The 11,587-nt window shown below is 49.2% G+C and overlaps 5 protein-coding genes across 5 annotated transcripts; all 5 read left to right on the forward strand.

Moving 5' to 3' along the window:
* Positions 1-125: 125 nt before the first annotated feature.
* On the forward strand, positions 126-1,454 carry EDB93DRAFT_1259023 (uncharacterized protein; the record flags this gene model as incomplete). The annotated part of the gene is made up of 1 exon (XM_041454147.1): positions 126-1,454. One exon carries the CDS (start codon positions 126-128, stop codon positions 1,452-1,454), a length of 1,329 nt encoding a protein of 442 aa, XP_041300523.1.
* A 702-nt stretch (positions 1,455-2,156) lies between these two features.
* Positions 2,157-3,038, forward strand: EDB93DRAFT_1292698 (uncharacterized protein; the record flags this gene model as incomplete). The annotated part of the gene is made up of 1 exon (XM_041454581.1): positions 2,157-3,038. A coding segment is annotated over one exon (882 nt), but the record flags the coding sequence as incomplete, so codon positions are not given.
* A 3,800-nt stretch (positions 3,039-6,838) lies between these two features.
* Positions 6,839-8,598, forward strand: EDB93DRAFT_600392 (uncharacterized protein). Its single transcript, XM_041456821.1, has 7 exons — positions 6,839-6,928; positions 7,042-7,380; positions 7,433-7,624; positions 7,674-7,827; positions 7,885-8,312; positions 8,366-8,380; positions 8,523-8,598. The coding sequence occupies exons 2-7, from the start codon at positions 7,144-7,146 to the stop codon at positions 8,532-8,534; spliced, it is 1,038 nt and encodes a 345-aa protein (XP_041300525.1). The 5' UTR covers positions 6,839-6,928; positions 7,042-7,143; the 3' UTR covers positions 8,535-8,598.
* On the forward strand, positions 8,395-9,137 carry EDB93DRAFT_600389 (uncharacterized protein; the record flags this gene model as incomplete). The annotated part of the gene is made up of 4 exons (XM_041456820.1): positions 8,395-8,471; positions 8,523-8,627; positions 8,675-8,992; positions 9,045-9,137. Coding segments are annotated over exons 3-4 (408 nt in total), but the record flags the coding sequence as incomplete, so codon positions are not given.
* On the forward strand, positions 8,924-10,161 carry EDB93DRAFT_600417 (uncharacterized protein). Its single transcript, XM_041456822.1, has 6 exons — positions 8,924-8,992; positions 9,045-9,210; positions 9,259-9,603; positions 9,654-9,709; positions 9,771-10,049; positions 10,103-10,161. The coding sequence occupies exons 3-5, from the start codon at positions 9,366-9,368 to the stop codon at positions 9,873-9,875; spliced, it is 399 nt and encodes a 132-aa protein (XP_041300527.1). The 5' UTR covers positions 8,924-8,992; positions 9,045-9,210; positions 9,259-9,365; the 3' UTR covers positions 9,876-10,049; positions 10,103-10,161.
* The last annotated feature ends 1,426 nt before the right edge of the window (positions 10,162-11,587 follow it).

Below are 11,587 nucleotides of genomic sequence, written 5' to 3' on the forward strand. Positions count from 1 at the left end.
GCGGAGCAACCGCATTTGATTCCGTGTCTCGGACACTGGATGAATTCTCCGGAGGCGATGCTCAGCGTGACCTTACCCTTGGAGAGTCAAACATCTCGAGTCTCACCTTTGGTATTCTCAAGTCGATGGTCAAGACATGGTTGCTTGACAAAGTCCAGGGAAATTTTGAAAGCCCAGCTACTCTAGCAATCGACCACTTCTGGCGCTGGATCAGCACAAGTGCTTCCCATCTCCACGACCCAAATATTTATCGCTTCGTTCATGGGCTCATGAGGAAAACGTTCATCCAGATGTTGGCTGAATTTAAACGACTCGGATCTCACGTCATCCACGCGGACTTCAGCCGGATTTTGCTAGCGACCTCGAAGCCTCCGGGCACCGCTCACGCATATGCCACCTACATAACCACAGCAGTGACATCACATGAACTCTTCGAACATATGTACCTCAAAACAGAGCGGTTTTACGACTTCCTTCTTTTCATGGACTCTGCAAACATGGGAGGAATCGTATGTGAAGATCCGCTGGCTGTTGACCCGCCAGAAGAGCTCACCATCGAGACTCGGTGGAATATCCAGACTTTCCTGCCACCTGCAATTCAAGACGATTTCGGTGCCGTCATTCAATTCTTTATCGTCGAGCTTTTCAAAATTCGGCAGAAGCATAGTGAAGGTTCAAGAGCACCCTTCCGAGTGCTTCGGAATATGGCTCCCGAGCTCACCCAGCCTGACCCTAGCAAAATCAACGAAGCTGACGCAACACGGGAGTTTATCGCCAGGAAACTCACACGCAAGTTGCTTCGGCTGGTTGGTGTTATCCAAGCAAAGCAACGAGATGCTTCCATAGACGAAGAACTGAACACTCAGTTCCAGTTCCCTGTCCTCCCCGGTTCGCATCTCAACATGACAAATGCGCTTCTTGAATTCATCAAATTTACCTCCACCGTGCTTGGCCTCGCTTCTGATTACCAGGTTGAAATTGGTTTGCTCAAGCGAAACCTCCTCGACCTTGCTGGTGTGCGCGAGTTTGCTAATGAAGCCCTTTTTCGCAACCCATGCGAGCCGCTCAAATTACCTAATGTCCCTTGCCGGAATTGCGATACACTTCGTGACTTTGACTTCTGCCGCGATCCAGAGCTTATGCCATACGGCCTTGATGGTGCTAGGCCACGTTGGATCTGTGGGGGTTGCGGAGGAGAGTATGACCGCATTGCGATTGAGATGGAGCTGGTCAGACTAGTTGGATCACTTGAAAGAACGTTTACGCAACAAGACATGCGCTGCGGCAAGTGCAAGCAAGTTCGCTCGGACAACGTGTCGCGACATTGTCATTGTTCTGGACCATACCAGCTAGTCCTTAGCAAACCCGAATTCAGGAGAAGGTTACGCACAATTGTGAATGTAGCAATTGTTCACAATCTCTCCAGACTTAGAGTGAGTCCCTTGCACTATTAGTATCCTCTGAAATGATCTTGATTTGTGCTTTCTCAGGAATGTGCTCGAAGGACGCTTGAAATTTGGTGACTTACATGTACAGTTGAAATGGTCATAATGCATACCGATGGGACCGCCAAAATGTTATGCATTATGAGGAATATGCAAGACGATATTTGTCACATACTTGTGACATGTGTGACGTCCACCAAAAGGGTGACAGAAAGTTATCAATAATTCCTACGCAAGTACATGATTAAAATGAGAAGAATTGTTCTATACATGTTTGTTTAGCGTTATGCAGTTCTTTATGGGTGACCGCACTGGACAATAACGAAATTGAAGCTTTTTCATAGAAAGTAGGTAGTCACCAAAAAATAGTCACATCCAGAATAAAAAAAGTCACACTCTTAAAAAAAGTAACGCTCTGAAAAAAAAAAAAGTCACACTCCGAAAAAAATCACACTTCAAGAAAAAGTCCCTACCAAGAAAAATGGCCGCTCTATTCCGTAGCGAGGCACGAGCGAAGGATTAGAGTAAGGTCTTCGGGAGAGCGGAAGACGCCGGTAACGTCTCTTGTTTCCGCTCCTCCATCTAGTAGCTCGCAGTATCTAATCCTAGCGAGTTTTCTTTTCTATTTCTTCCCGTTAATCATCCGTCTTTCCCATCATATCTTAAGAGCTCTCATAAAATTCACAAAACCTAAACTCTCACTTACACAACATGGCTAGAATCGCAACAAACCCAGCACTTGACATTCAACCCGACTTTGCCTCCCCTACCTTCGAACTCCTCAGAAATCGAATCATCGGCGGCACGCAAACGACGCACCAAGAAGTAGCTGCTGATCTGATCGCAGCGTGGCAGCAAGACCGAAACCTCAGGAGCATCGCCTGGGTCGAGCAAGAGACTGAAGATGCGCGCTTAGCAGCTGAAGCCGCACAGGCAGAGCACGAGCATCTGGAGCAAGAACGCCTATGCATAGAACAAGAGACTGAAGCAGAGCTACGCGAGGTCGAAAAGAAGAAACCCAAAATCAACGACTTCAAGAGCGGAATGGCCATAGGTGACACCCTTACCCCGCGCCCATCTCAGTATGCGATCCACAAGCTCAAAACCTTTGAGTACGTCGAATTGTGGTATTTCAGCCCAGACGGTTGCAAGGAAACCTCAGATGAAGCGAAGTCAACTGCGGACGACACATTCGGCTTCGCCAAAGTCGACGATTTCGTCGCTCTCAAACCAGTGGCCTCCTTCAAAGCATCACGCAAGGCCATCCAGGATCACAGCCTCGAATGGCGTCAGTTTGACCTGGCCAAGAACAACTTCCTCCTCTACATCAACAAACTGAATTGGCCGGAGAAACATCAGCGTGCTCTGACCATGTTCTTCATGAACATTGTGGCGCACCCATCTCGTTCCGAACCCTTTGGCGAACGAGCCCTACTCCTATACGCAGCTCGTGTACGACGAGACTGGCACGATCTTCTCGTTCTAGACAACGCGTTTGACATCAGTGTATTCAATCTGCTGTTACTGAAGAACATGACTGAGGAAATTTGGAATAAAACACGGTTCGAGAGCCTCACTGAGGTCAGTATGCTTCAAACATTGTGCAAGCGGCTGTCAATACTGACTCGTCATCCGCTCCCTCTCATACTTATGTCAAAAAATGTGACAACTGCTGCCATCTCCCGCTTCCGCTACATGCTACCTCTCTGCTCCCGCTACATGCTACCTCTCTGCTTCCGCTACATGCTTCCTCTCTGCTGCCGCTACACGCTTCCTCTCTGCTTCCGCTACACGCTTCCTCTCCGCTTCCACTACATGCTTCCTCTCTGCTTCTGTTTTTCGCTCCCATCACCATCGGCCCCTTTCCCCCGCTTCCCATACCTCCAGTTTCAGCTTGGCCACCAAACGCAGCGAAACCCAAACCGGGACCAGCCTGCCTCGCACCGAAATCAGAATCGCAATGGGTTGCGGCATGCTAGATCTCGTTCTTGCTCTCCACCACGCAATTCCTCTGGTCGTCTTCCCCCCCGCCCTTCTTCTCCGAACCGGCAGCGTGCGCGACAAGATGAAAGAAAACCTGCCCAAGACAGGCAGTCTTTTCAGGTTGGCGCAGCATCCAACGGCCACTATGCTTGCGCCCTCTGCCTCGGCCGCTTCGCACACAATGTGCACAAATGCAAGAGCGAGTTCTTATGGGACAGCAAAACTCCCACTTCCTGTCGTCGAAATGCCGAGGGTCGTCTCGTCAATGCCCGAGGCCTACAGCTGTGCTACAATTGGCAACACCCCAACAGTTGTTCAAGCACCAGCAAAGACCATGTGCACGAATGTTCTGGATGCGGGAACGCAGATCACGGAGCTCAAAATTGTCCTCGAGGACAGGAGGCTTAAGGCCCTCACCCCGTATATTCCCGATGTTTGGCTTCAGGTCCTTACAAAATCTCGTCTTATACTTAAATATCCGCATATACCACACTCATTACAATACGGCTTCTTTGGTAGTATTCCCATCATTACAAATACATACACACCACCTAATAACCCTTCCATCATCCAACACGCTGACGCCTTTGCCACGATCCTTGCCCGAGAATTTAAGACTGGCCGCTACCTGGGTCCGCTCTCCAAAGCAAACCTGGAGTCACTCATTGGCCCTTTCCAAACCTCCCCGCTTTCTCTTATCCCCAAACCTGGGAAACCGGGAAAATTCCGCCTCATCCAGAACCTATCACACGAAGCAAATTCTCCTTCACAACACATTCAATCCATTAATTCACGCATCGACTCTAACATCTACCCTTGTACATATGGTACATTCGCTACTATTTCGTTATTGGTCTGGAGACTCCCTCCTGGCTCTGAAGGAGCAACGCGAGATGTCGCAGAAGCTTATAGAACCATTCCCCTCCATCCTTCCCAATACCCAGGCCTCGCGGTACGTACAGGAGAAGATGAGTTTGCAATTGACACTAGTTTTTGTTTCGGGTGCTCGTCGGCAGCAGGGTCTTACGGTGGACTTGCAGATGCAGGGGCGGATGTTCTGCGCAGTGAAGGAATTGGCCCGCTTTCAAAGTGGGTCGACGACCACCTTTTCTTTCGAATTCTCCTCAAGTACCTGGACAGGTACAACGAGCAGAGAACATCTTGGGCTCAGGGCATACAGGCCTCTGGTGGACTTCGCATCGATGGCGGGAGAAAATGGTATCGAGGAATCTCATTCCCAGACGAGCGAGTGGAAGAATTCGACGAGGATTGCTCATTCCCCATCCGCGATTTCTCCCAACGAGCACCACGTTCTCCCCAAGATGCCCTATTTTCATGTTGCTTCGACGACATTGATTTCTTCTCCGCGCAGACAGGAACACCATGGGAACCATCGAAAGATGTACCTTTCAGCTCCGAGCCACCATTCACAGGTTTCATATGGCACCTGGACTCCCACACGGTTGAACTTGCGGCCGGGAAAAAGGAGAAGTACTTGGCGGCAATCTCAACCTGGGAGGCCCAACCACGCCACACCCTTGCCGAAGTCCAAAAACTCTATGGCAAGCTCTTGCATGCCGCACTCATTGTTCCCGCTGGAAGAGCCTACCTCACCGAGTTGGAAGCCATGCTTCCTATCTTCGGTAATCGTCCGCTCGTACCTCATTCCCCTCCCAAGGACTGTCCTGCAGATCTCAGATGGTGGACTGCAACCCTCCGCAAACCTACCATCTGCAGAGCCGTCCCAGGGCCATGCGAAGTCGTTGATCCCAACGCCTTCTCAGATGCTAGCTCAGGCGTGGGTGTCGCAATTTGGATTGACGGCTGGTGGAGGGCATGGAGACTCGTTCCTGGCTGGAAAAATGACAACCGTGACATTGGATGGGCTGAAGCCATCGGTTTTGAGTTCCTCGTCCTTGCCATCACACGCGCTCCCAAACCCAAACCAATACCTTATTTCAAGGTTTACGGAGACAACCGAGGAGTTGTTGAAGGCTGGTGGAAAGGGCGCAGCCGCAACCGCGCAACCAATAGCGTCTTCAAACACATCCACAGCATCACGGAATCCGCATCAGCATCAGTCCTCACCCGCTATGTGCCTAGCGCCCTTAACCCCGCTGACGGAGCCTCCTGTGGAAAGTACCCTCCACGCTCCTTACTTTTGCCCCCCATTCCTATCCATTCCTCTCTCCGGAACTTCCTCGTTGACTTCGACGCTCCTCTACACCCAAACGAGATCTGCAAACCCCACACCCAGGTCTCGGTTCACGACCATGCCAAAGCCCGTATCCAACCAGAGCTCGCCAAGCGTGCCTTCGCTAACTGGCAGCTCGAGCGCCAAGGGGAGCAACTCGTCAAAACGGCGGAAGCATACCTATCCTGTTGACCTTACCCCCAATCCCATCAGCATTACGTCCACACTGTGCAGCAAAAGATCGGCTTCGACTATGGCTACCAGCCACATCCAGGCTTCCCCCCAGCTCCCTCGCATCCAGTGACATGAACAGGATCCAAGATGTCATGATACATGCCTGGGCTGAAAGCACCCGCGAGTCATACGGTTCTGGTCTTCTCGTGTTTCATGTATACTGCGACTCACGTTCAATTCCCGATCAAGATCGTGCTCCCGCCGATTCCACTCTCATTGCCACCTTCATCGCATTTGCGGCAGGATCATACTCGGGCAAAACAATAGCAAATTATGTCTTCGGTGTCCGTGCGTGGCATATCCTACATGGTCACCAGTGGGTTCTCAATGACGAGCAAATCGACTCTCTCCTCAAAGCGGCAGACAACATAACACCCGGCTCCTCAAGGCGCAAGAAGAGGCGCCCTTACACCATTGACTTCATATGTTCACTCCGCGACCAGCTCAAACTCGAATCCCCACTCGACGCATCAGTATATAGCTGTTTGACAGCAGCCTTTTATTGCACAGCTAGAGTTGGAGAGTTCACGGTGCCCACCCTGCTATCCTTCGACCCTAACATTCACGCCAAACCGTCAGACGTACACATCGAGCGTGACCGCAACAATCTCGAGATGAGGGTAATTCACATTCCCCGAACAAAAACTTCGAGGAACGGCGAAGACGTCTCGTTCGCCAAGCAGAACGGACCCTCAGACCCAGAGGAAGCATTTCTCAACCACTTGGCAGTCAATGCACCCCCTCCTGGTTCCGCGCTATTTGCCTACCGTCACAAGAAGGGCCACAGACCTCTCACGAAGCAAAAATTCATATCCCGCTTAGCAGAAGCAGCTAGAGCAGCGGGAATGGATCCGCTTCAGGGACATGGTATCCGCATTGGTTCCACTCTCAAATACCTACTCCGAAATGTCCCATTCGAAGTCGTCAAGACGAAGGGCCACTGGGCTAGTGACGCCTTCCAGTCTTACCTGCGGAAGCATGCCCAAATCATGGCACCATACATGCAAGCCATCCCCGCCATTCACGAAGAATTCGTTCGAGTCTCCATGCCCAGAACTCGCTGAAGTCCACTGCCCATGAGTACCCCTTCCTCCTACCTTGTTGGGTTTCTGCGGCTTCGCTGCGACGCGTCATAACGGACTCCTAACCTGTTGGGGGATTCGCAGCTCACCTGTTTTCTCCTAGGCAGATCTTCAATCGGGGCCGGAAGCGCTGCGCGCGTTCGCCCATTCACTTAGTATCCACTCGTCACTCTTCGTAGTCTCCCCAGAACAAATATATTGACCTATGAAATATTTTCTCTCCCATCTCGCACGTCAGAGCATCAACCCTAAGAGTGCCACCAAGTCTAAGCCCAGGAGAACCAAGAAGTCGAAAACCACCCAGAATCGCTTTGAGGGTCTTACCGTTGAAGGTGACCTGGATGATGAAGGGAGTGACTACACTCATTCTTCAGGCTTGCCGTCGGATACTACATCGGACTCTGATCGTGAATCGGATGTCATTGAAATCACGAACGAAGAGGTGAGTTGTGCTCTAGAGCATTGTTCATAAACTCAATATTATGCAAAACAAGCTCGCGCACTTGTTACCTTCAAAAACAGTTCCGGAACAATCAAACAGGCGAAACAAGCGCAAGCGCTTGACCAAAAAGTTAACCACTCGGGCATCTGCCAGCCGAAGAGCCGCTACAACCATGACTATGCAAGAAAGTCCTGTCGACTTGGAAGATGCTCTACCCCTTCGAAGTTCTGTGCCTACTGTCAAGGTATGGTGCCGTTTTGTCTCAGAGAGTTCAATTCTTACGATATTATTAGGCTACGAAGCGGAACCCAATATATCACTTTTATGATGTTGTACAGTCGAATGCTGCAGGTCAGGCTGGTGATCCGGGAGATAAACACTACAAATGTTACTTGGGTAATCGGAAGGTCCTCACCATTACACGCGCAATGAAAAGCAGCCTGAATGGTAAGTCATATCGTGTTTCGGCTACCATCTTTCTTGCTAATACAGTGTAACTATCAGGCTTGGTCGGGCATCTCAAAACACATTTTCCACCTATGTATCGGCTATACCTCATCTTGAAGTCTCGCGGAACACCTCCCACCGAAGATGAGCTCAAAATGGCGCGAGGCGAAAAAGTTCTTGATCCTGACGCAGCAGCAGCATACCTGACACAGCTTGAGCAAGCATCTGCAAATCTCATTGACGCTTTCAACAAGCAAGTCAACAAAGCATTCGGTGACTGGAACCAAGACAAATTTGAAGACCTGCTTGCGAAATGGCTTGTTGCATGCGACCAGCCGTTTGATGAGGTTGAAAAGCCAGAGTTCAAAGCATTCATTGAGTACACTCACCAAGGTTCGCTACGTATCCCTGGACGAATGGCAATCAAACGTCGTATCATGAAGATGGGTGACGAGACTATCCAAGGAATCAAAGACATGGTTCAGGTAGGTTGAACAATTCAAAAAAGATTTTCTCATATATTAACAACCTTCTTCAGGAACTCGAGGCGAAAGTGAGCCTTTCCCTAGATGCTTGGACCTCGAGCAACCAATTTGCGTTCCTTGCAATTATCATGCATTATGTGACCAATGACTGGCAGTTAGGTATGTCCCTCCCACCATTTTTGTGCCCATCCTTCAACTTCGCATCAACAGAAGAGCTTTTGATCGATTTTTGTGAAATTATTGGCGAACACAGTGGTGCAAATCTTGCCGAAGCTGTGTGGAACACACTCGAACTTTACAGGACTCAAAGATCGGGTACAAAACAGCAGGTCCACATGATTTTATGTACTCATTTGTCATAGATCATGGGTGTCGTATGCGACAATGCTACGAACAATGATACACTACTTGAATCCCTTGAAGAAAAGTGTTCCGCTGAGGGGATCGACTTCTCGCACAAGAAAGCACGGATCCATTGTTTGCCACATATTGTGCACCTATCTGCAATGCAGCTTCTTGAGGGCATTGGTGCTATCAAGCCAAATTCGAGACGTAGAGAATCTGCATACCAGGACTCAGTTACTGCTCCCATAGACTGTGAGATTGACGATAACGCTGCACTTCTTGATGAAGCGGATCAATTTGGCACTCTGCAGGGGGTTTTGTCGGCTGTCGACAAGGTATTGAAATCACAGTTTTGTAAAACACATTACTAATGGATGGATCCAACAGCTTCGAAAGATTGTTTGGTCAGTTCGGTCAAGCCCACAGCGACGCAAGGCATGGCTTGCAGAGGTCATGATATCACTCAAGAAGACTGATAATACACTCAGTCAAGTTGCACTCATGCTCATTTTGGACGTCAAGACCCGCTGGTCATCGACACATCAAATGCTTCGTAAGTACAGTTTCATAACTTATGATTGAGTACCAATCAAATTCACAGGCCGTGCATTGGATTCCCGCAAGGCTATCAACGATTTTGTGGCAAAGACACGTGAAATATGACAATATGAACTTTCTGATGACGATTGGCAAGCAATTGAACTAGTGATGGGGTGGCTGAAGGCATTCCGGTCAGCAACCACTCAAATGTCAACAACCAAGCGCCCAATGTTGTCTTCGGCTCACGCTATATTTCGTGGCCTTGAGGAGTCACTTCGGGATGATTTAGCGAATCTTCCAGACTCAGCCCCAACAAAGATACGGCTTGCTTTGATCAACGCGCATCGGAAGCTCAGCGACTACTTCTTCAAGATTGATGACTCACCGTACTATGTCTGGGCTTCGAGTGAGTTCTCACTGAATTTAGATTTATTTTAATAGCTAATCTAGTTCAAGTTCTCGATCCCCGCATCACTTACGAAGGTCTCCGTGATGATTGTGATGCCAATGATGCAAGTACACAGTCGCAAATCAACTCACTGAAGAATGACCTACATGCCCTGTATAAAAAAGACTATGCCACTACATCCGTTGCGCAGGACAGTGCATCATCGCTGTCTTCCAGCACAGGCCATCACGCAAATGTGTCTGATGGTAGAAATTCTCCCTCAAAAATGAATTTCACGGCGAGGTACAAGAAGCGGTCAAATGTTTTGGTAGATGCATTCGAGGAGTACCTAAAACTTCCACGAGAGGACTTTGACCTTTGCGACCCCATTCAGTGGTGGGTGGGTCGCCAAGCACAGTTTCCAAACCTCTCTCAACTTGCCCGTGATGTCCTTTCAATACCTGGTGAGTACTCACTTCACGTTCCAGGTGTCTGTACTTAGTTCTCTTCTTTGTAGGATCTGCTGTTGCTGTTGAACGAATTTTCTCCGGTGGTCACGACACAATCTCACTGCGACGTGCAAGTCTCAAGCCTGAGACTATCAAAACGTTGATGCTCGTGAAGGCAAGGCTTTGCTTGGCTCGTTTGGCACTAAATGAGCTTGTTCATAGTTGATTAACATTCTGTATGTACCGTACATCACCGTATACATCCGTATAATACTCCGTACCATACCGTCCGCTTGGTCCACCGCCAATACTATGTACGGTAGACGGGTTTACCATCTACCATACCTCTACCGTATGTGTACGGCCGTCTACCGTATACAGTACGGTGTGCAGCCCTACTGGTGTTGTTGAGCAGGATGCTAAGATTGACACCCTGCAATGCCTTCATGAAGGCCTTCGATGCGAAATCATCCTCCGGCACCCAACATTTCCACTTCCGGACGCCCAAGGTGATGCACATCATTTTTGCTTCATCAACCTGTCCCTCCGGCCATGTCAACCCCCGCATCCGCACTTCCTCCTCTCATTGACCTGTCTATGGAAGGGATGGAGCCCAACCCCCCCAACCTCCAGGATGAGTCTGCCATCGACGGACTCATATTTGAGCTCAACCAAATTCATCCTGAGGTTTCACAGATGCCCGGCGAAATTGTGAAACCGATGATCCAGGCAATCTTTTCCCAGAGTATGATTCAGTTGAAGAGATGGATGTTCAAGTGAAGGGTGAACCTTCTGGTGAGGATGTTGACATGACTACATAATTAAATAGTCATAGATGTATATGCAATGTTTTCAATCAATGTTACCTTTGTTATCAGTGACTTATATTCACCGAGTTCCGACCGAGACTGAGTGCCGTGCTGAGCACCGAGGCCTGAATCCTGCAACTCGAAACGAGTGGAAGACTAAATGTTGCAAAATTGTTGACATGAAAGTGTTACTCCCAGAACACCGAAATCCAAAACTCAATGGTTGAATCACTGAGTACCGAGTACCGAGTGCCGAGTGCCGAGTGCCATGCCCGAAGCCCGAGGCTCGCAACAGACACTGGACACAATACACCATATGGTATTTCTTACAAATTTCACGGAGGTCCCATCGCAAAACCACGAAACTTATCAGTGACTTATCGATTCACCGAGTGCCAAGACCCAAGACCCGACCAATGCCAGTGCTGAGGCTCGAAGTCCGAAACATGAAATGAGTGGAAACACATTTCGCAAAATTGTTAACATGGAAATATTAGATTGTCTTCAACAGTTTGCCAGAAGTCATTTGCCGATCCCCGTGCCGAAACCCGAAACCCAGAAAACCTGTAATGAGTCTAGGTTTTCCGGGTTTCGGGTTTCGGCTCGGGGATCGGCAAAGACTTCCAGCAAACTGTTGAAGACAATCTAATATTTCCATGTTAACAATTTTGCGAAATGTGCGTTTCCACTCATTTCGTGTTTCGGACTTCAAGCCTCGGCACTCGGCATTCGGGTCTCGGGTCT

This window comes from Suillus bovinus (genome assembly GCF_016758785.1).
Source record: "Suillus bovinus strain UH-Sbo-P2 chromosome Unknown EDB93scaffold_432, whole genome shotgun sequence".
NCBI lineage: Eukaryota > Fungi > Basidiomycota > Agaricomycetes > Boletales > Suillaceae > Suillus > Suillus bovinus.